General features: G+C 38.6%; 3 protein-coding genes and 1 pseudogene across 3 annotated transcripts; 3 read left to right on the forward strand and 1 right to left on the reverse strand.

Moving 5' to 3' along the window:
- Positions 1-2,140: 2,140 nt before the first annotated feature.
- LOC148920981 (disease resistance protein RPM1 pseudogene) lies at positions 2,141-3,051 on the forward strand (annotated as a pseudogene).
- Positions 3,052-11,369: 8,318 nt separating this feature from the next.
- LOC103335852 (disease resistance protein RPM1-like) lies at positions 11,370-15,263 on the forward strand. Its single transcript, XM_089041831.1, has 2 exons — positions 11,370-14,772; positions 14,990-15,263. Exons 1-2 carry the CDS (start codon positions 12,047-12,049, stop codon positions 15,006-15,008), a joined length of 2,745 nt encoding a protein of 914 aa, XP_088897957.1. The 5' UTR covers positions 11,370-12,046; the 3' UTR covers positions 15,009-15,263.
- A 501-nt stretch (positions 15,264-15,764) lies between these two features.
- On the forward strand, positions 15,765-20,441 carry LOC103334902 (guanosine nucleotide diphosphate dissociation inhibitor At5g09550-like). Its single transcript, XM_008237893.3, has 13 exons — positions 15,765-15,923; positions 16,519-16,581; positions 16,814-16,897; positions 17,378-17,485; positions 17,598-17,770; positions 17,895-18,006; positions 18,265-18,345; positions 18,427-18,489; positions 18,796-18,894; positions 18,994-19,118; positions 19,240-19,450; positions 19,893-19,967; positions 20,131-20,441. Exons 1-13 carry the CDS (start codon positions 15,837-15,839, stop codon positions 20,179-20,181), a joined length of 1,332 nt encoding a protein of 443 aa, XP_008236115.1. The 5' UTR covers positions 15,765-15,836; the 3' UTR covers positions 20,182-20,441.
- Positions 20,442-21,156: 715 nt separating this feature from the next.
- On the reverse strand, positions 21,157-23,969 carry PAS2 (Protein-tyrosine phosphatase-like, PTPLA). Its single transcript, XM_008237903.3, has 9 exons — positions 23,693-23,969; positions 23,508-23,619; positions 23,355-23,373; positions 23,120-23,208; positions 22,947-23,000; positions 21,899-21,969; positions 21,722-21,803; positions 21,427-21,523; positions 21,157-21,340 (listed from the first exon to the last, which is right to left on the reverse strand). Exons 1-9 carry the CDS (start codon positions 23,761-23,763, stop codon positions 21,270-21,272), a joined length of 666 nt encoding a protein of 221 aa, XP_008236125.2. The 5' UTR covers positions 23,764-23,969; the 3' UTR covers positions 21,157-21,269.
- Between the last annotated feature and the right edge of the window lie 275 nt (positions 23,970-24,244).

Genomic DNA, 24,244 nt, shown 5'->3' on the forward strand with positions numbered 1-24,244 from the left:
CCGTTCTTGTGCTTTGTCGCTTGGCAGGATGTCATTTGTCAGGTAAGAGAAGATGGGGGACATCCATGTGTCAGCGTATCGTATGGCACACATCACGAAATCTGTCGTGCTCGGTTGAGTCAGGATTTTCGCAGGAATTTACCACCCAATTTTATCATCTTGGTATTTGCCGAATCTTGTAGGCAGAGAATTTTTGAAGTTGCTGATGAGCTACCGATAAGTAGGCTAACATGGACGAATCTTTGGCAGCAAAGTCGGTCGTCACTTGGTTCACAATGAGTTAGGAGTCACTGTGTATGCTGATCTGTTTAGCTCCCTTATTGTTGGCTAGCCCAAGGCCAGCTAATAGGGCCTCATATTCGACCTCATTATTGGAAGTTCCGAAGTTCAAACGGAGGGCATATTCAATATTGACCCCATCAGGTGTGGTTAAGATAAGACTGGCACCGCATCCTTGTTGATTGGCCAACCCGTCGACATGTTAGACCCAGATTGGGATTGCAGGATTGAAGCATCTCTCATTCGGTAGGACTTGTCTAGTTGACACTTTGTGGCATCGGAGCCTATTGGTGCTACCGAAGCTATCAATTCATATATGAAATTTGCAACGGCCTGACCTTTCTCCCCCGGCCTAGGTTTGAACTAGACATCAAACTCCCTTAATTCAATTGCCCATTTGACCAATCGACCAAATGTTTTAGGCTTCTAAAACACATGTCGTAGTAGTCGATTAGTCAAGATGATGATGGTATGAGCTTGAAAATAGGGACGAAGATTTCGTGCTGAAATGATAAGAGTTAAGGCCAGCTATTCGAGGGGAGGGTATCGAAGCTCAATGCTCTAGAATGCTCGGTTGATGTAAAAGATCGGTAGTTCCGTATCAATATTGAGCTTACGACAGTGCGCAATACGGAAAGATAAAGAAAGAGGACTTTCCTGGGAAGGGGTTTGGATAGCAACGGTGCCTTGCTCATATAGTCCTTTGGTTCTTGGAATACCAGGTCACATTCGGCCGTCCAAGTTATGTGCTTCTTGTTTCCTTTCAAAGCTTTGAAGAATGATGCACACTTGTCGGTAGCTTGCAACATGCCCTGTGAGGCTCTGAATGTCCTTTTTGTGTCTTCGGCCTTTCCATATCTATCAGAACTTTAATTTTTTCAAGGTTTGCTTCAATTCCTCGTTAGATGATCATAAAACCAAGGAATTTCCTGGAAGATACACCGAAGGCGCATTTTGTTGGGTTTAGTCTCATTCGGTGTTCCTTCAAAATGCCAAAAATCAAGGATAAGTTGTGGAGGTGTTGATCGGCAGTCTGACTTTTTACCCACATGTCATCAACATAGACTTCCATGGTATTGCCGATGTGCTTGGCGAAGATTCAGATTAACGATCGTTGGTAAGTTACCCCTGTATTCTTCAGGCTGAACTGCATAACGCTGTAGCAGTATATGCCTTTGTCCGTTAGGCATCCATAAAGCTGAGTAGCTCATGATTGGCCATGGCGTCAATGAGCTGATCGATTTGTGGCAACGGGAAACTGTTCATCGGGCAAGCCTTGTTGAGATCTGTATAGTCTTGGCACATTCGCCATTCACCTTTTGCCTTCTGAACCATTACAGAGTTTGCCAACCATACCGAATAGGTAGCCTCTCGGATAAAGCCGATGGCACGAAGCTTGTCAACTTCGTTCTTCAAGGCTTCATACCATTTGGCGTCATACGATCGTCACTTCTAGCGTATGGGCTTATAAGCGAGGGCACAAGAAGGCGGCACAAGAATTGGATAAACTTAGATAGGAGGGCTGTCATTAGCATATACAATGCCGATCTTCACACATCTGTCAGGATGGTTCTCGTGTAAGACCATCGTCTCCAGATTCTTAACTAGTTGGGCATGTGGCATAAGTGTCTTGTCCTTAGGATCATTTGGCGGCTCGGTGCTGTTCAGCACTCTTACCACAAAAAGTGCTATCGTGGGGGTGTTTGGGAGCCACTGACTTGAGTGCAGTTGCATAGCAGGTTCGTGCATTGAGCTGATCTCCCTTAATTACCCACGTACCGTAGTAGGTCGGAAATTTCATAAGCAACATATGGGAGAGAGATGCACCTTGATTCCTGTGAGTGCCATCTGGCCGATAATAATGTCATATGATGTTGGGCAATCGACAAGATTGATCAAAGAATTCCACAAAGCAAGGAAGGAAGAGGACCCTACAAACATGAATTCCATAAGTCGTCATGAATTGCTAGAGATTTTGGTGAACTACTTGGAGACTAAAATGTACCTAGTTGTATTGGATGATGTGTGGGATATCCATCTCTGGAAGAATATAAGGTTTTCATTTCCAGATACACAACTTGGAAGTCAAATCTTGATTACAACTAGAACAGAAGACATAGCATCCTCTTCTTTTCGAGTTGAAGGCCATGTTCACAAGATTCGATCGTTGGAAAGGAGTGATGCTTGGGTGCTCTTTAGCATGAAAGCATTCTCAAGTTACCCTAACAAATCTTGTTCACCAGAAATTCTGCCATTAGCTCAAGAACTTGTGGAAAAGTGTGGAGGCCTACCTCTAGCAATCGTAGCCTTGAGTGGTCTTATGTCTTCTAAAAAGTCACTTACAGAATGGAGTACAGTCTACAACAGCTTAAATTGGCATTTAGCAAACAATCCTTTGCTAGAACCTATGAAAAGCATCTTGTTGTTTAGTTTTAATGATTTGCCATACCGACTGAAGCAATGCTTTCTATATTGTTCCCTTTTCCCCGAAGATACAGTGATCTTAAATATAAGTGGATCGCTGAAGGATTTGTTGAACATGTCAAAGGGGTAACACCAGAAGAAGTTGCAAACAACTATGTTATGGAACTCATTTTTGGTAACGTGCTACAGGAAAGGTATCAAGAATACCACCGCACATATAAGATGCATGATGTTATGCTGGAGATTGCTTTGTCGATAGCATAAAAAGAAAGGTTTTGTTCCGTACATGAAGGGAACGGTGTAGGGCTGTCAGGGCCGCCCCAACCATCAAAAGCAAGAACCCACTAAGGTTTGCGATTCAAAACGTTTTCCTCTTTTGATTTGTATTTCCAATTTACAATTTGGGGTTTAGAACGAGGTGATGGCCAAGATAAAAAGAACAAGTTCGATAACAAAACAAAAGATAAAAAGAACGAGTTGATTAGGGCAGAACACTTAGAAGAGTTGGAGCGAACTCTCGCAAACTCTCTCCTTTTTATTTATTTAAAATAAGCGTCAACTATAAGGGGGTTTCCTTGATGGTTATTAAGAAGTGTCAGGTATGGAGGCCTTTAATTGACGTTTTTTTTTATATCAAATGTCACGAAACACTGGTATATAATTGACGTTTATTAAAAAGTGTCAAGGTTTAGTAGAATAGTTGATGGTTTTTGAACAAGCGTCAACTATGAAGTGTCAACTAGGCCCTATTTTCTTGTAGTAATCCTACGTGTCATTGCGTTATTGGCCGGGATAGAACAAAGTGTTATCCCCGTTGCATAAGAGTTTCTCTTGTAGGAGAGGGCCAGGAATTTATTAGAATAGACCTATTGTCTTCACCGCCCCCCTACCTTGATAGACTTGAGTTGACCGGCAAACTGGAAAAGGTACCACTTTGGTTTTGTTCACTACAGTGTCTAACACAGGGGCGGAGCTAGAATTGTAAAGTTAGGGGGGCCGAAATAGAAAATATAAGTATATAAAACACTTAAATATTCAATACTTACATGTTTAGAGCTAAATATTTCTAATTAAGTCATATCTAATTTGTTTTAGATGACATTTTAACTTCAATTCTAAGTTGTTTATTACAAATTCTATATATTATATATAATATAATAGAAGAGTGGTAAAAATATGGGGGGGCCAGGGCCACTCCAGGTCTAGGAGTGGCTCCGCCTTACATATTTACATCTGGGTGGATCTAGACTTGGGGAAGATTCACTGCCTCATATTGAAGCATTGCCCTCTCTACGTTCACTTTGCGTTGATAATTCCTATGTTATAGGAAAGAGTTATGTTTCAGTAGAGGCTTTGTGAAGCTTAGGTATTTGGAGGTGTTGAATTTCTCATTCTTAAATAAGATAACTATAAAGAAAGGGGTGATGTATCTCTACTTCTTAAACATCAATAAGTGCTTAATGTTAGAGACATTGCTAGAGGGTATTGAGCACCTTACTAAACTACAAAGATACAAATTGGAGAATGTTTCAAAGCAATTTACAGAGTCCATACTAGAAGGAGGTGTGGATTATCCAAGAATGCTGCTTGCCAACGAGAGATATAACAAATATAAGCAAGTCTTTCTTATCCTTGCAATGACTTTACTAAACTTAATGATTTGGATTGTACTTGTATTCCATAAATTTTTCTCATTCACATCTCTGTTAATGGCTGTAAAGCATCATTCACATCTCATTCAATAATTGCTTTTGTCCTTCTATACTTCTTGCAGAAAAAAGTTCAACGTTTGAAGATTTACCCAGTTTGGGGTTGGAAGAAGCTGTGCTTATTGTCTCCCAACTTAATCGCTGACTGATCTTTTAGTTACAAATCAAATAATAAACAAAAGTTGATGTTCATTAATTTCACTGGATATTTTTTGAGTGTTTTAATTTGCATGAAATAATATTGGAGTTCATCTGTCGCATCAGCCATTCGCAGCTGTATGTGGACGATTACTTTCTAAGATTTGAACCATGGGTTGTTTTATGATAGGTGCGCTTGCACTTTCTTTTATTTTAACTGTGTTTGTATTTTCAGGTTGGTTATGTTGGAATTATGAAGCTTTGATTCCACTTGTTGGATTGTTAAGTGTGAAAGGTTTTAAGAAATATAGTATAGGACAATATAGTTGAAAGAAAGGAAATTTATTAGACTTATTGATTTTTTTTTTAAGGGAATTTTATTAAAATTGAGGAGACTAATACATGACTTGGTGTACATAGAACTACATGCCAATTTTGACCTTCTAGTGGTTTGCCTAAGATGCCATTGTAGGGAGAGATTGTCTCGTTGATCATGAAATTCTGTGTGCTAATTACCGGTGGAGAATAGACATGTAAGTCCATTGTGCCCATGGTAATCGAAGTTGATCCATTGAAGTCGGTCAATGATCTGGCGGACTTGTCTCCATGCCCATATGATAGACAACCAAAAGTTGTAGTATGTTTGGTTGCATTGCCTTTGTCTACATGGATATGGTCAATCATTGCTTGTGCAATTTGAATGTTGATGATAAGGGCAGCATTGTGTGACAGATCAAGCCCGAGTATGTCCTTCTTCTAAAAGCCGATTACAAGATCATCTTCTTCTGTTGGGCAGCTGGTTTTAAGTATCTCTTATGTTATTAATTTGGAGTTAACAATTTGTTTTGCAGTTCAGTTTTGTTTTGAACAGTGGATAATGAGCTCAAGAATAATTTTTTACCACAAAAAAAAAAAAAAAAATGCTCAAGAGTAATTTAGTGACTTGTCAAAACCAAAAAGCAAAAAGTGAAATAATTCTTCGCAAACATGAGCTTGAGCGTTCACAATTCGACTGGATGACTTTCCAACTTGCCTGAGCTAAGCATCGATTCTAAGACTCCCAACAACAATCGACTTGTCTTTTATTTATAAGTGCTGCTATTTCCACCCCTTAAAAAAAATATTAAAACCCATTAAAAAAATAAAAGAAAGAAAGGAGCTTGATGAGGAGGACGATAAGAGAGGCTCTGGATTCTTCAACGAGAAGAGAAGTTCCTTTATGAAGTTGAAAGCATTGCTCAATATGTAACTGAGAGCTTGTGAATATGGTATTTTATATAGGATGTTGAGGGATTAAGTGGGTAATTGATGAATTTCGGGCTCTGGGCAGCTATTGCCGAGCTCCATGGATATATTGGTGTACTACTTTTGGATTTTTTTAGGACCATAGCGAGAACAATTTCCAACGATTTATGGGTTAGTTGTGTTGTAGCTATTAAGTAATTTATTTCTTTGGTAAAATATATAGTTTCATCTCTCAGCTCTTTTGATTCCTATTCAATTGGGTATATTTGTATCAGGCGGAATTTGGCTTTTTTTTTTTTTTTTTTTTTTTGGGCCAGAATCAAGTTTCATTAATAGAAAGACAATGCCATTTACATGATGGTGGAACTCATAAAAATGAGTCGAAACAAATGCAACAGTAAAAGCGCACTAGAAATAAAACTCAAACAGGCATAAAGTTTACAACTGACATAAAAAGTCAGAGTCCAAAACTAACATAAAGCCAAAGTCAACCAAAAGCAGAAACACCACCAAAAGCCATAGTACCGCTGTCGCTGCCTCCATAAAGACCGATATATTGCCCCTAGGACTAATGATGAGTGAAAGAACTGCAAACACACCAAAACACACAAAACAAATACAAAAATTACAAATCTGAAAATCCCCGCAATACATAAACCAACCATCAAAGGCTCAATTACTCCTTCAAAAACGAAGAACAAACCTGGGAAACACTTCCCAAAGGAAAAGAAACTAGGCATTGTGTAATAACCCAAACCCAAAATTAATATTTAATTATTAATTTATTTGAGAAAAAGACTAAAATACCCATAGAATATTTTATTAGTTTAAAAGTTAACTTTTTGACCGGAAAGGAATTTGAGGATTTTAGTTATACCGTTGCGTAGAGCGCGACGAAACGAGTTCGTAGACATGTAGTGGACTCAAATCGGAATTGTAACGAAGGAGTTACGATCAAAAGAAGTTCAGTGGCATAACCGTAAATATTTCGAAGTTCAGATTTTATAAACCCAGTTTTCTTCTCCTCCTCGGGTGCGACCAGCCGACTTTAGGAGCTGTTTTCTCTCAGCTCCGACCTTCGATTCAGGCAAGACCAGTGCCAAATGAACCACCAAACTCCTCTCTTCCAACCCCAGCCCTTCACCGCCTCTATTCGCTGCCATAGTCGCTGGAAACAGCCACGAAACAGGCGGTGCTGGACAGTTTTTGGACAAAACTTCCAAGCTTTCGTTCTCCGTCGTCCGGCCACCAAATCGGACGAGTGAGGTATGGATTTCTAGCTATTTTTCATGTTCTAGCTGCTGGTTGGGTAGGATTTCAGAAATTTCCAGCGTAGATAGCTCGATTTACGAGCTAGGTTTCAGCAGGTTTTCGGGTCACTGTTTCGGCCACTTTCGGTCAGTTTTTGCGGTAGGTCCAAGAACAAAAGTGGTTCCAAATAAGGTGTTTTACCTAGGATAGGAGTCTTGAGCCGAGATATTGAGATTTTCCGGTGAAGCGTTATCGCTTTAGGCACCACGCGCTGCCGGCGCGTGGGCGGCGTGTGAGCAGTAGGGTGGAGCCTACAGTCAGTCCTAGAATGATCTCCTAGTCCTCACGAGCGCGTAAGATTTCGCGGATCTTAATTCGGATATCGTTTGAACCCCGAATGGGTCTCGCCTACTGTGCGATTTCCGGGTTCAATACGTTTGAACCGTTAGATCATAGTTAATTCCAAGTATGTTAATCTAGACTTTCCCAGGATCGTATAGTAGTTGATGGATCGTAAAACGGAGTCCCGGATACTCGAATGGTAAGCCCTAGAGCAGTTTCATGTGATTCGATTATAGGTCGAGAGAAGAAAGAATTACGTGTGGCTTGATCCCTTAGTAAGTGCGTAGGCAGCCTCGATTATCAGGCGCAGCCACAAGTTAGGGCTCGGGGTTTATATTCTGTTTTGAGGCATTTTGGTCGATTATGACCCATAGTTACAGTGTCGATTTTAAGCGAGTTCGACCGGATCTCAAAGTGAAATTCGGGTCGGATTGTTTCAATTAGTATCAGAGCGATAGGTTAACTTCACTGTAGACACAGTACTACATGTGCATCCTTATTTTGAGAATTGTTGGACAGTTGCTTGGTTATTTTATTTCATTGGCGTGGATGAGTAAACAGACACCTAGAAAGATTTGAAAAATTTGTTGAGGTTTTCATATAAAAATCATGTTATACATGTTATACATGTTATTGTATATACACACCTATGTCGAGAACTGAGGTTTAGCAAGATGAGTATTTAATTATCTGTTTCTTTATCACCTATTTATATTTGTTCATATAATTCATTGTGTTGTCAGAGTATAAAGTAGTTGATGCATATATTCAGGAGTTGAAAAGGAAGAAATTTAATTTTTGGTTTTCATCAGATTTTGGTATATATAAATATATGTATATATGAATATATTTTAAGTTCAGTTGAAAACCAATTTATTGAAAGTTATGTAAATAGCAGATTATGGTTTTCAAACCCACCGTGAGGGTACCCCCAAGTTGCCTTGAGACAGTTATTTTGCCCCACGAGTTCGGGGACGCCTGAACCGTGTGGTACCGATGTCTGATCGTTATTTTGCCCCACGAGTTCGGGGACGCTGACCGTGTAGTGCCGATTGCGGCTTGGATTGAGAGGTGTCTCGAGACTCGCGATTGCGGATCAGTGACTACGGTCCCAATCCTGCCGATTTGCGGCTCGGGTTGACTTTGTGTCACCGAGACCTGCCAGGGGAATTGTGAATATCGAGGAATGTGACGATCAAATATGGGGGTACACCTAGGTGGAGAGGATTTCAGTTTGAGATACTTTTAAACTAAATTAAGGATTTTATACAGTTATCATTATTTTCTTTTAGCATCACAAGTACTATATGGAAATATGTATATATATATATATATACACATGGTTACTTACGAATTTTTAATGAGTCCAATACAAGAGCTTGTCTATTTTGTTTTAATTAAGTTTGCTTTAATTTACCTTATTTTATTTTATTTAAGTTGCTGATATTCATCGTTTTATTATTAAATATGGTATTAAGCAGCTCAAGTATTTCTAGCATATTTTGCCCCACGAGTCTTAGAATTATCCAGACCGTGGGAGCGAGGATTTCAGGTCATGACGTGTCACCTTTGGTGTCACGAGGAATTGATGGTTATAGTTTTACGAGCATGATTACTTGATATAAATGTTTTTAGTTCTTCGTTTAAATTATGTTGTCGAGTGGGATATCCTTTATGGATACAGGAAAAGGAAATTCTAGCTAAATAGCAGATTAATGGCAACAGAGTTTTAAATTTATTAGATCTGTTCAGAGTTTGTTTATTTCATTTTATTTTAATCCAGTCTGCTTTTAGTTATTTTATTTCAGTTTATTTAAATTGTCGACCTGAAATTCTTATTATTGAACATGATAGTAAACAGTTCCAGTATTTCCAACATATTTTGCCCCACGAGTTTTACAATTATTGACCGTGTAGGGAGCGAGAATTGCGGATCATGTTGACCAAATGTCTCCTGAGTCCAGCTAGGATTACAGAACATGATGAGTTTTACATTCAGTGTTTTTCAGCATAATTACTATTTGATAAGTCGTGCATAAGTAAGAATGCATGAGTCAGGATGTTTGAGATTGTCAGAGTATCATTGCTAATCTAAAAGTTGACATGAATTTCATTAGTAGATCGAATTATTTGAATTGTTGTGGCCTGATGCCAAAATATTATGATGTTTGATTACTTGGATATGATTTAATGCATGCTGGCAGATGAGTTATATAAATATACATACTTGTTTTACAGATAAAATGTTTTTGGGAAATGTTGGTTCTACGGGGAGATCTTGCGAATTTTCGGTAGAAGTCACACTTGAATTTCAGATAATTTCAGTTAAAAAGGGCAAATTAGTCTTTTATGACCAGCATTAGCCAGTGTTAGACACTCAGAGGAAGAAGGGATTTTTAGTTAAATATCAGAGTAATAGCAGCAAAGTTCTAGATTTAACAAAATTCAGTTATTACTAGAGATTTCAGAGAGTTTTTATATACTTTCTTAAGCCACTCAGGTATTCAAATATAAATGTGTGGCCCTCGGATTTTATTGATTGCCTTATAGATACAGTTATTGGGATGCAAGTGGTGAGTGCAGATACTAGAAGAGCAGGACTTGAGAACCCAAATAGCATCGTATGTCCAGTACCCTCACCCCTCCAGGTGAAGGGTAAGTAAAATTTCGAGGACGAAATTTTTGTAAGGGGGATAGATTGTAATAACCCAAACCCAAAATTAATATTTAATTATTAATTTATTTGAAAAAAAAGACTAAAATACTCCTAGAATATTTTATTAGTTTAAAAGTTAACTTTTTGATCGGAAAGGAATTTGGGGATTTTAGTTACACCGTTACGTAGAGCGCGACGAAACGAGTTCGTAGACATGTAGTGGACTCAAATCGGAATTGTAACGAAGGAGTTACGATCAAAAGAAGTTCAGTGGTATAACCGTAAATATTTCGAAGTTCAGATTTTATAAACCCAGTTTTCTTCTCCTCCTCGGGTGCGACCAGCGGACTTTGGAAGCTGTTTTCTCTCAGCTCTGACCTTCGATTCAGGCAAGACCAGTGCCAAACGAACCACCAAACTCCCCTCTTCCAACCCCAGCCCTTCGCCGCCTCGATTCGCTGCCATAGTCGCCGGAAACAGCCACGAAACAGGCGGTGCTGGACAGTTTTTGGACAAAACTTCCAAGCTTTCGTTCTCCGTCGTCCAGCCACCAAATCGGACGAGTGAGGTATGGATTTCTAGCTATTTTTCATGTTCTAGCTGCTGGTTGGGTAGGATTTCAGAAATTTCCAGTGTAGATAGCTCGATTTACGAGCTAGGTTTCAACAGGTTTTCGGGTCACTATTTCGGCCACTTTCGGTCAGTTTTTGGGGTAGGTCCAAGAACAAAAGTGGTTCCAAATAGGGTGTTTTACCTAGGATAGTAGTCTTGAGCCGAGATGTTGAGATTTTCAGGCGAAGCGTTATCGCTTTAGGCACCACGCGCTGCCGGCGTGTGGGCGGCGCGTGAGCAGTATGGTGGAGACTACAGTCAGTCCTAGAATGATCTCCTAGTCCTCACAAGCGCGTAGGATTTCGCGGATCTTAATTCGGATATCGTTTGAACCCCGAACGGGTCTCACCTCTGTGCGATTTCGGGTTCAATACGTTTGAACCGTTAGATCATAGTTAATTCCAAGTATGTTAATCTAGACTTTCCCGGATCGTATAGTAGTTGATGATCGTAAACGCGAGTCCCGGATACTCGAATGGTCAGCCCTAGAGCGCTTTCACATAAGCGATTCGATTCAGTCGAGAGCGGAGGAAAGAACTACGTGTGGCGATCCTCGGTAAGGGTAGGTAAGCACCCTACGATTATCGCGCAGCCACAAGTTAGGGCTCGGGTTTATATTCTTATCGTTATCAGCGCACCACAAGTTAGAGGCTCGGGGTTTATATTCTTGTTTTGAGGCATTTTGGTCGATTCGACCCATAGTTACAGTGTCGATTTTAAATAGGATTCGACCCGGATCTCAAAGTGGAATTTGGGTCGGATCGTTTCACATTGTAATATTTTTGGGTTTATCTTGATTTATGGAGGCTGAACATGGAGGCAAGACTCATAATTATTATGGGCTGTTTTTTTACCAAATTATGCCACGTTTTCATTTAGTACCAAGTTATAATTAAAGGGTATTTTAGGAATAAAGGTGGATGAAAAGATATGATTGTATTTTTTTCAAATTTACATGGTGAGTGGGAAAATAAGGTGAGTGAAAAATTAAACAAAGAATAAAAATAACAGCACTCTTATTTGTATATATTTTTCGAAAAACCACCGAGTTGTCTCATTGCGAATGTAAATTGTAATTGACTTATTGAGAGAACCCGAATGTAAATTGTAATTGACTTAGCGACGTGTGTTTGTGGCTTGCACTATAATCTTCATTTGTGTTTGTCGCTATTCTACCATGTTAATATCCGGAATATTTTGCTACTTGGGACATCTCCACCACCGTTCTTAGCCATATGTGCTCCACCACCATTCTTAGCCACATGTGTAGATTATTATAGTATTTGACTTTTCATTTCCTTGGAATTATGTAGATTATTATAGGCAAATGAACGTACTCTTTAACAGAGTGATTGCTCCCTAGATATGTTCTTTTGATCATTATGCTAGCATGTACCAAAATAAGGCCATTATGGCGTCTACTGCAACAGACCTCTTCGTTGGTAAATTTGTAGCCATTCTAGAGAGTGAAGCAGCCTCCATAGCGGGTGTTCGTGATCAAGTTGATGAGATTAAGCAGGAGCTGGTATTCATGAAATCCTTCTTAGCGGATGCTGACGAGGGCAACAAAGCAGATACACAAGTAGAGGAAGCGTGGATCGGAAGCGTTCGAGACTTGGCCAATGACGGTGAAAACATCATTGATGAATTCATGTATCACATATACGTGCAGCGTAGAGGCAGTCAATTTGCAAGGTGGCTCCGCAAAACCATTCACTTCTCCAAGAACCTTTGGTATAAGCGTCAAATAGCCAAAAAGTTACAAAAAATTGCTGTAACGATTAGAGCTATTCAGGAGAGAAATCAGAGATATGGTGGCGCTGCAGCTGTAGAAGGAAAAAGTACTTCTGAGGATATTCGCAGATGGGTACAGAACCAAGCGGAGTCTTCCCTTTACCAAAAAGAGGATGAACTCGTCGGGATTGAAGGCGATAAGAACATGTTAATGGGATGGCTGATGAACAAAGAGCAACACCAAATTGTTGTGTCTGTGGTTGGCATGGGTGGATCAGGGAAGACAACTCTAGTTGCAAGGACTTTCACCAACCATGTTGTGAAGAGCCATTTCGAGTGTTATGCGTGGATTACTGTTTCCCAATCTTATGTGATTGAAGACTTACTTATAAGATTGATGAAAGAATTCCACAAAGCAAGGAAGGAAGAGGTCCCTGCAAACATGAATTCCATGAGCCGTCATGAATTGCTAGAGATTTTGGTGAACTACTTGGAGACTAAAAGGTACCTAGTTGTATTGGATGACGTGTGGGATATCCATCTCTGGGAGAAAATAAGGTTTTCATTTCCAGATACACAACTTGGAAGTCGAATCATGATTACAACTAGAAGAGAAGACATAGCATCCTCTTCTTTTCGAGTTGAAAGCCATGTTCACAAGATTCGACCGCTGGAAAGGAGTGATGCTTGGGTGCTCTTTAGCATGAAAGCATTCTCAAGTTACCCTAACAAATCTTGTTCACCTGCACTTCTGCCATTAGCTCAGGGACTTGTGGAAAAGTGTGGAGGACTACCTCTTGCAATCGTAGCCTTGAGTGGTCTTATGTCTTCTAAGAAGTCACTTACAGAGTGGAGTACAGTCTACAACAGCTTAAATTGGCATTTAACAAACAATCCTTTGCTAGAACCTATGAAGAGCATCTTGTTGTTTAGTTATAATGATTTGTCATACCGACTGAAACAATGCTTTCTATATTGTTCCCTTTTCCCCGAAGATACAGTGATCTTAAATATGAGGCTCACTAGATTGTGGATCGCTGAAGGATTTGTTGAACACGTCAAAGGGGTAACACCAGAAGAAGTTGCAAACAGCTATGTTATGGAACTCATTTTTCGTAACATGCTACAGGAAAGGTATCAAGAACACAACCATGCATGTAAGATGCATGATGTTATGCGGGAGATTGCTTTGTCAATAGCAGAAAAAGAAAAGTTTTGTTCCATACATAAAGGGAGTGAAACAGTGGAAGAAACTGGGGCCCTGCGTTTGTCAATTCAAACTACTAATGGAGAAATTGGATATTCATGCACAGGTTTGTCACGGCTTCGTTCTTTTCTTGTGTTTGCAACTGGCACATCCTCGTTCTCTTTCTCAAAGACATTGCTTTTTAACCATACATTGTTGAGGGTTCTAGATTTGGAGGATGTCCCAATAGATAATCTGCCAGACGAAGTAACGTACTTATTCAATTTAAAATATTTAAATTTGAGAGGTACTCCAATTAAGGAGCTTCCAGAATCCATTGGACAGCTCCGCAACCTTCAGACCTTGAACATCATGGACACAAACATAGAGGCACTTCCAAGAGGGATTTCCAAGTTGCTGAACTTGCGACATCTAGTTATGAGCCATTACCAAAATCTTTCCCTGGTAATTGGGGTAAAAATACCATCAAGTATTAGTAAGATGAAGAAAATGCAGTATTTGGGATGTATTAAATCCGAAGGAAATATCATTAGACTTATTGGAAATATGACCCAGCTTAAGGCCCTTGGCATTACAAATGTGAAAGAAAGAGACGAGGAGGACCTATGTGCCTCAATTCAAGAGATGAAGGTTCTTTCCAAGTTGGGTTTATGGGTAGCAGATGGAGAGGACTTTCTTCGAGTTAACGCATTGTCTTCACCTCCTCCCTTCCTTGACACACTTACCTTGAGCGGCAAATTGGAAAAGGTACCACATTGGGTTTGTTCACTCCACTCTCTCATATATTTGCGTCTGGGTGGGTCTAGACTTGAAGAAGAGATACCACCTCATATCGAAGCATTGCCTTCTCTGCGTTTGCTTTGCCTTGATAATTCCTATGTTGGGAAAGAGTTATGTTTCAGCAGTGGCTTTGTGAAGCTTACGTATATGGCGTTGACTAATTTCTCATCATTAAATAAGATAACTATTGAGGAAGGGGTGATGCCAAATCTTGACTTCTTAATTATCAATACGTGCTTGAGCTTAGAGAGACTGCCACAGGGTATTGAGCACCTTACTAAACTACAAGGATACACATTCGAGAGTGTTTCAGAGCAATTTACAGAGTCCATACGACAAGGAGGTGTGGATCATGCAAGGATGCTACTAGTTGACGAGAGATGCAAGAAATATGCGTAAGTATATATCTTTTATCCTCGCATTCACGTTCCTAAACTTGATGGTTTGGACTGCACTTGTGTTCAATAGATTGTTCTCATGCACATCTCTGTTAATGTCTGTAAAGCCATATAAAGCATTCCAAGTTAGATTCCTAAGCCACACATGTATTTATGCACTGAAGTTTTGTTTGTTTATTACAATATTGCTTTTGTCTTCTTATATATTTTGCAGAAAGAAGTCCTACTATTGAAGATTTTATCCAGTTTTGGGGTGGGAAGAACTTGTTCTAGTTGTCAATTTTAGATGGACGTACCAACAACCCATTTTAATTACCTGCATAGCCAAGGACCGATCCCGATCGGATTTCCATAAATTTGCACTTGATATTTTTGGTGTGTTTTAAAGAAACGTGTAATAATGTTCAAGTTTTCATCTGTCACTTTAGCAAACGGCAGCTGTATGAGTATTCAGTTTGGCTAAATAATACAGAATCTTAATTGCTTTCCGTCCAACTCTGCACATGAGTAATCTTAGCAACTATACTAAAAAGGAGGAAAAAAGTGGCAAGCATTTGTTGGTGACAGGACAGGAGCCATAAGCTGAATTATGGCAATTTTTCTTTACATCTTCTACCATAGCAATTATATTAAAAAGGAGGGAATGGCTCCTCCCCTTCCCTAACTTTACACCGACCACCTCCCCTCTTCTCCGGTGATGGACTCCTCCTGCCCCCACCCCGTCTTTCTCCCCCAATTGTCACAAGGATGCACGCAAAGTTTTTATCTTATATAAAACATGTTTAACCAAGAAAATAAAAAGATATTCATTATAAGTAGCCGCTTCCACGTGGAACCATACGTGGGGGGCTAATAACGGTTTTAACCGAAACTGCAGGAACGCCTGGCTTTGCTAAGATAGTCAGACAGAGACCTCTTCCTTCTCTAGCTTAAATGTAGCCTCACTTCTTCATCACAATCTTCTTCTTCCCATTAACCAACCTCCCATTTCTCACACAGATTACAAACACAAAACAAATACTCTGTTTTCCCTCTGATCTCTCTGTCTCTCAGGGCCAGCCATGGATGAAGAATACGACGTCATAGTGCTCGGAACGGGCCTCAAAGAATGCATTCTCAGCGGCCTCCTCTCAGTTGATGGTCTCAAGGTTCATTATCCAATAATCTCTCTTTCCATTTGAAAGCTTATGAAACTTCTTTCTTTGCGAATCACACAAAACGACTAATTAACTCTGACATTAATCACCTACCTATTTATGTACTTGCATTTTTGGTTATTGTTAATTAGTTTTGATGTATAATTCCGCAGTGTACAAATTTCAAATATATGTTTATAATGTACTCTAGCTGTTTGAATTTTGTCAAATTGTACGTTTGAGATGCATTAGGTAAGGGTCTTGTAGCTCAAGTGGTTAAGAGCAATTACTCATACACCCGAGGTCTTGTGTTTGAATCCTCCTCCCCCTATATCACTTTATAAATAACAAAAATGGAAAGAAAAAAAAGATGCATTTACATAAACTAAACACAAATGGCTCACTTTTTGGCATCACTTTGGTTGATCAGTATTTACCATGGATGGCGGATCTCACTCTGATCAGGTTTCATTTGTTGCCATTTGCAACAGATAACACCTAGATTAATCATTGGTGTTGTTGTTGTTGTTGTTATAGTTAGATCATTAATTGATAAGAATGTTTTGGGCCGCTAGCTCCTTCCTAATATGTTATTTACTGGAAATAGGTACTGCATATGGATAGGAATGACTATTATGGAGGAGAGTCCACCTCTCTTAATCTCAACCAGGTTAGTGTTTTTCTTTTTTTCCTTTTTCTTCAAAACTGTTTTCGGGTGGATTATATGCTTTTATCTTTGTAATAGTTATTTAACGGCAATGTTATTGCTAACAATCTAACCTACTGCTATAGTTTGACATGGTGATAAACAGTATGACATACTTTTGTTATAAGATATTCCCATACATGCTTTCTCTTTAAGTACCGGCTTCGGTTTGTTTTCTTTTTTTCTTTTCTTGTAGCTGTGGAAGCGATTCAGGGGGGAGGATAAGCCTCCAGAAACTTTGGGCTCAAGTAGAGACTACAATGTTGATATGATTCCCAAGGTATGAAGAATGATGCATAAATTTCTTACTACTGTGCTTCAACTTCTCTTTTCGCTTTCCTTTCATTGGCCCCCAATCGTCATATGTAAGGTTGATGTACCATTTTCCGTGTTTTCTTAAGATTGTAATATGTTCATGGGCTCTCATGTTAATTGTTTTGCCTGTAAATGATGTGATCTAGCTAAGTTCAGTAACTCATGGGTTGGCAAAGTCAAAAACAAGCTCTAGGAAACCCTATTTGGAGTAACAATCTCGTCTTTATCATATTTAATATTTTTTCAAGAATAAATCCTGTTCCTGAATTGCACTTTGTTTATTTTAATCCCTTTCCAAAGGTGTAAAGATACAACCTTGATCAGGAATGTCATTAGTCTGGAATTTGTTTATTAACTGAAGTCTGCTTGAATATTGTTAGTACCCAAAAAAAAAGTCTGCTTGGATGTTGAATATTGATGACAGTCTTTGTGCATAATTTGACAGTTCATGATGGCCAATGGTGCTTTGGTTCGCGTCCTGATTCACACCGATGTTACTAAATATCTGAATTTCAAGGCTGTAGATGGTAGTTTTGTGTATAACAAAGGGAAGGTGCGATTCCTAACATAATAGACTTCTGCATCTATATGAATATATCGTATATTGAACTGTTGATTTTGTTTCACCCTGAATCAGTTAATAGACTTCTGCATTATGTTTCCAGATCCACAAAGTACCAGCTAATGATGTGGAAGCACTTAAATCTCCACTCATGGGATTGTTTGAGAAGCGTCGTGCTCGAAAGTTTTTCATTTATGTGCAAGACTATGATGAGAATGATCCAAAATCTCATGAAGGCCTGGACCTCAACAAAGTTACAGCACGAGAGCTTATTTCGTACTCCCTCCACATCTTCTCCTTACCCTTTTTATTTGTTGACTTTCACTTGTCTCTTAAACATTAATTGAGCTATACGTTCAATTTCTGCATGATGACATTAGGGTTTTTGTTTCTGACATAGGAAGTACGGGCTAGATGACAACACGGTTGATTTCATTGGGCATGCGCTAGCGCTCCACCAAGATGATTCTTACTTGGGCGAGCCTGCTATGGATTTTGTGAAGAGGATGAAGGTAATGGCTTGCTCCATTCCATCTCTCTTCTTATGAAACTTAAAAATGGAGCAAGAAAAATTATGTAAAGATAACATTTTAAAGAAGAAGTTTGAGATGCTAAGACAACAAGTGATAGAATCATAGAAATAAGATTGGTAATAGGTGAAGAAACTGTAAACATTCTGGTGTAAGGTGCTTTTCTATTTTCGTTTCCAACTGTATGCAATAGTGAACTTGACAGTGTTTTATAATGCACTCTACTTTCCTTTTGAAAAGTTATATGCAGAGTCTTTAGCACGCTTTCAAGGAGGTTCTCCTTATATTTATCCCCTGTACGGTCTGGGAGAGCTGCCCCAGGTATGTTTTCAACCATTATTTGTAGTTTCTCATGGATATGCAACTTAGTTCCTCTGAATATATGTGCTATGAAATCGGCAGGCATTTGCTCGGTTGAGTGCTGTTTATGGTGGCACCTACATGCTCAGCAAGCCAGAATGCAAGGTGTGTGTGTTTGGGTGTTTTATTTATGCAAATCCAAAATTATCCAAATGCTCTGTCATAAACCTTTTAAATCCCATCTTTTATATCTTGTAATGGTATAAAGGGTTTTTGTTCTCTGAACATAACATGACTAGCTCAAATAGGCTGAGAGATAGAACCAATTGACCCTTCTGGAAGTCTATGGATAGAGTTATTTTATCCATGGAGACAACGTACTGCTCTGAATGATTTTCTCAAATTTCAAGTACATGTGGTAACCAACAAATTGAATGTGGTATCTACAATGGGGATGTTGCAAAATGGCAGGTAGAGTTCGAAAACGGAAAGGCCTTTGGTGTGACTTCCGAAGGAGAAACTGCAAAATGCAAAAAAGTTGTATGTGATCCTTCGTATTTGCCTGACAAGGTAAAACTAATAAATCTTTGAATATCAGCAGTGTCATTCGACACAATAATTTGTGGTTTGACAACTGATTTGAGTTGCAATCTCCGTCGCTTGCAACAGGTGAAGAAGATAGGGAAAGTTGCCCGTGCTATATGTATTATGAGTCATCCAATCCCAAGCACCCATGATTCTCACTCAGTCCAGGTTATTCTACCCCAGAAGCAACTTGGACGTAAATCAGATATGTAAGTTGTTACCCCTCATGCCAAGAACATAACTACTACATATATAATCCAACATGTAATGACAAATATATAATCTAGATATTCAATGATTACCAAAGAAAGTTCTGTGCCTCTGTTCTAGGTACCTGTTTTGCTGCTCCTATTCCCACAATGTAGCTCCAAAAGGGAAATACATTGCTTTTGTGTTGACAGAAGCAGAGACTGATAATCCTCAGGTGGAGTTGAAAGCTGGCACAGATCTCCTTGGGCCTATAGACGAAATCTTCTTCGACACTTACGACAGATACGAACCTACCAACCAGAATGATGGGGACAACTGTTTCATCTCTGCGGTGAGAATAAATGAAATCCTACATCTTTGTTTCGATTATTTGTAGTCTCATAAATTTATACTTCAATTTGCACTCATGACAACTGTTAGAGCTCAAAAGTGGAGAAGAGAAATTATAGGATATTTAGTGCTAGAATAACCAACATTTTTTGTTCAGCTGCAATTAAAGCTGAGACTTGCTATCTGGTATGAAGACTGGCAACAGGTTCTTCTTGATGGAGATCCAAGTCATTTATTTATTGGTGTAATGAATTCACATACTGTTTTCAATGATTTCCCTCATTTTCAATTGCTCTAAGCAAAGGAGGGCCATAAGTTGATATTCAGATAATGATTTGTAAAGCCTATTCCAAATACTTTTCCATGTGACTTTCTAGCCTGTGTTTCTTCCCATTGAGACTTTGAAGTCTTTGTTCATTTCTTGGAGTTGGAATGCTTTGCAGAGTTATGATGCTACCACACACTTCGAGACTACGGTCCAAGATGTGATCGCCATGTACAGCAAGATAACTGGAAAGGTAAGTTTTCAAGTTCACTCCAGTTAGCCAACTTATACAATTGAACATGCTTAGATCCTTCATTAATTTTGACCAAAATCAAAAGAAATAGTTTTTGTTTCCAGTTTTTCCTTTATTGCATAACCCTTTGGAAAGCCCTAACAAGTAGGGGAATATCTTTCAGACTCTTGACTTGAGTGTGGACCTGAGTGCTGCCAGCGCTGCTGAAGAATGAAATTGTGGAAGAGGAACAGTTGCTGAAACATTCTGTACTTTCTTTTCCTCTATTTTTAAAGTTGAAGATTATTCAAGTGTTCTGGTGTTGTATTTCTTAAACATTTTAGCAACTTTTTTGCTGAAAAATTTGTTCCACTGCAACGCAAACGGTGTAGATTTTGAACATTCAAAGGATATAGAATTCTTGTTTTTCTGACTCGAATAAGTGGATTATACGGCATGGCTATGGGAATTTTGAGTATGAATCTGATGATAACAATTAATCACTATCCTTTTGTAATTTTTTTATTTTATGGATGAATCTGATGATTTGGATTATTATTTGTTTATAGCAAGCATCTTCCATATGTTTTTGCCCCCCTCTTCTTTTATGAGCATGACCTTTTATGAGCATGCATTGGGGTCATGCTCAAAACACTTTCCTTTTTGTTTTTGTGCCACAATCTTCAAGTAAATTTTGTGTACATCACAATACTCACTTGCAAATGTTGACTGGTCTTGGGGCATGTTATTGGATAGGGAAAGAAGTCCCAAATGTTTGATTGAGCACCTTCTGCAAAGTTTTCTCTAATTTGTTCTGTTCGTACCTGTACAAGTTATTTTGACAATATTTTCTTTGCTTTTTTTTTTGGTCTATAATTCTATCTTGGACTGTTCTCTGTTGGCAATAAAGCTTAGAGTGCAAACTATGTTTTATTATAACCAGATTCTTAGGTAGCATCAATAAAATCCATTCAACTGGTTTCAGGATTGTGATTAATACTAATCCACTCTCAACATCTGGTATTAATCGTGTTGTTTTTTAACCAAAACCACATCATATGAACTACAAACTTAATCCTAAAAGGATTCATATACCATATCAATAAATAGAAAAAATAAAATCAGCATCCCATACATCGTGTTAAAATCAAATAATTTTTGTTTGGCAATAACCCGGTTGATCAATTATTCTTGTTAGCATGTTAGAAAATTTGTCAAAAACATAAATCAATAGCCTTTTCAAGAATAAAATTTCATCTTACACACAACCATATGACTGATATTATCATGACCATGAGAAATACATTAAACCTTTGTCGCCATCTACGCCACTTTGGTTTTTGAAAGAGCTTTCTTCCTCTGACTGAGCATATACCGGTACATGTGAGGGCTGCCTGCAACAGATAAAGCAATTGGAAAATGAATAAAGAGAGGCAGAATAGGTATGTGTGGTAAAATATGCCAATGAAAGAATGCATGCCTGGGACATAGATTCCTAGAGCGATAATGGCAGCATAGAAGTAATCGAAAGAGAAGTTCCACTTGTTTGGCATCCTTATAGAATACTTTTCAGACTTCTGCAATTACACAGATACTTTCAAACACTTCGCTACAAGTAGAAGATACGGCAAGTTCCACAGAGAAGATGAGTAATACACGGCTACAACACGAAACCCCTCAAACCCACGAAAGCCACCCCTTTTGCAACGCCCTCGCCCCAAAAAAGAGGGACTGAAAAAAAAATTATTGGTTTTATGCATCATTTAATTTGATACCTGAATGTATTGTAAGGCAATATAAATTAGACCAACTTCACTTGTGATGCCAGTTGGATACAACAAGATAAATGTGCTATACCTGCATGGGATTGAAAGAACAAAAAAAAAATGAATGAATCACAGAACTCAAACTAATTACATTCCCGTCCAGTGGGCACAAAACTGACGTACAACCTGAGCCACAAGAGCCATGAAGGTGCAAAACCAAGTGCCTCCTTCATGCCAAAGAAACAGTATCGAATAATCTGCAATTACAAAGAAAACGAATCTGAATTTGTTTCCCACCTACTACATCTTATCCACTGGAGAAAAGCAACATGAGTGCAATCAACATCAGTATGCAGCATGCATTAATGCAACCAACATCAGGATTCAGCATGTATTAATGCAATAGACGCCTGGATGCAGCATGTATTACACTAAGTCAGGAATTCTGGAAGTTTCAACAGAGAAGCAATTGTCTGGGAATTTATTTTATGATTGTTCTGTATAGATACAACTCGATAAAAAGGCCAGCTATAACATACAAATTTTGGATTTAAAATTTGCAGTTAAGAAGCGGAAAACATACATGCATAGTTGTTCTTAGTACGTGTTTCAAAGCAGAAGTTCAAGCCAACTGCTTTAGAAAACAAAATTTTTTTAAAAATTCATGCTTAAAGCAACAAATTATGATCACAGAGAGCATTTCATTAAGCTAAAAGCCTGGGTATTAATGGGTCATTTTATAGACAATCCAAAATGATAAACCTTATAATTCAAGGATAAAAATGTCCCATGGGTGAGAACCACACTGGCTAGAGACATTCTGTTCTCAAATAAACCAAGTGAATACATCCTCAATTATGAGATATGAACAATGAAACTGTTTTAAAATTTATCAATGCTGGCACCCCTTGCCCTTTACTATGAGATAAAAAGTGTCATTTGATCTATATCTTCAATTAAAGTGGTCATGCCATTTTGTGGGAAGCAAGACAAATTATGTTTAGTGCACCAACTAAACCTCTTGATTCTATATTTCGATATTGATTTAGAATAATACTGGATGACTCAGATTGCATAAGGGATAAAACCCCAAAAATAAAAACACTACTTGCAGGTCACTAGGCAGTTGGACACAACAATTTTTCTCTAGCAATACAATAATAATACTTTTTACATAGCTGTAAAAACAAAAGTGAGTAAAAAAGGCAAGAATTGGCAACCAGGAAACACTTGCCTCAGTGATAGACCAGCTGATGACCAAGGAGCTCACAAGTATATGACTCTGAGTCTGCCGCAATAGGCTTCATATTGTTAGTAAAATCTTAAACCCCAAACGAAGAGAAGAAAAAAAATCTTTGAAGTACAGAATGTTTAACAGTGATCACAACTTGGAATTTGCATTGGTACCTCAGGAAAACTCCAGAGGATTCCCCAAGTAAGATACAATCTTGAACCAATTTGCGGCAGCGTCGCTGATATCGGAGATCTGACCAAACCTTTACAATACATAGAAAGAACAATTAACAATGTTAACTAAAACCCACAAAAGAAATCAGCTAAATTTCAGTTAAAGACCATCTTGTTTACAATTATGTAAAAGAAAAAAAAAACTTGAGGAAAGAAAAAATTTAAAGACACTGACCTACTAGACCATGAAGAATCTGTTGCTCCATACATTTCCAAAATCCAATTTAGAGAACAATAGAAAAAGAAGAAATGTGAAAAATGCATCCCCCAATTTAAAATACAACGAAGAAAATAATAATAATAATTGGAGGGAGTAGAAGTAGTGAACCTCCAAAACGGCGGCGGATTGAGCAAGAAGAAGTGGGCGTTCAACGGCTTTGTAAACATGCTGGTGGCCTGATTCGTTGAGAGTCTTGAGAGCAAGATACAGTACCTGCAACCTGAAACCATGAAATATAGAATTCAATACGTTATAGTGGTCACTAGAGAGAGAGAGATTGTAGGAGTGGGTACCATCCGAAGAAGACGGTCCAGTTATAGAGAGAGAGGTACAAGCGCCTGAGAGCGGATAATGCTCCCGCCATTGATGAAGCTATGGCAGATCTAGCAGCCTACAACACTAAAGAGGGAGAGAGAGAGATAGATAGATGGGAAGGATAATAAATGGAGTGAAAGGCATGTAGGTGAGTTATTAGCTCAACGCCCCAACTACTTCTACTTGCTTGCACTGGCGTCTGAAATTTTTGTTTACTCTGTTTGGGATGTATTTCCCCAACATCCAACCCCCAACGGAGTCCAATTTTAATCACAAAAACACCAAAACGTATTTAATGGGTAGTTGATCGAATTCCTTACTTCCCCATTCCAAGTAAAACATGTAATTACTTTTTTGACTCTAAACTTACAAAATTGAATATTTTGGCTTGTGAATTGACCAAAATACCTCATGTGCATATGAGATGAGGGTGACGATTTTAGCACTCTTCTTTTAGTGTGTGTACTTCAAATTGAATATCAATAATTTTGTCTCTAATCACATATGACTTGCATAAAAATTAGGGAGTT

Source organism: Prunus mume, linkage group LG1 (genome assembly GCF_029339155.1).
Source record: "Prunus mume cultivar Tortuosa linkage group LG1, ASM2933915v1, whole genome shotgun sequence".
Taxonomy (NCBI): Eukaryota; Viridiplantae; Streptophyta; class Magnoliopsida; order Rosales; family Rosaceae; genus Prunus; species Prunus mume.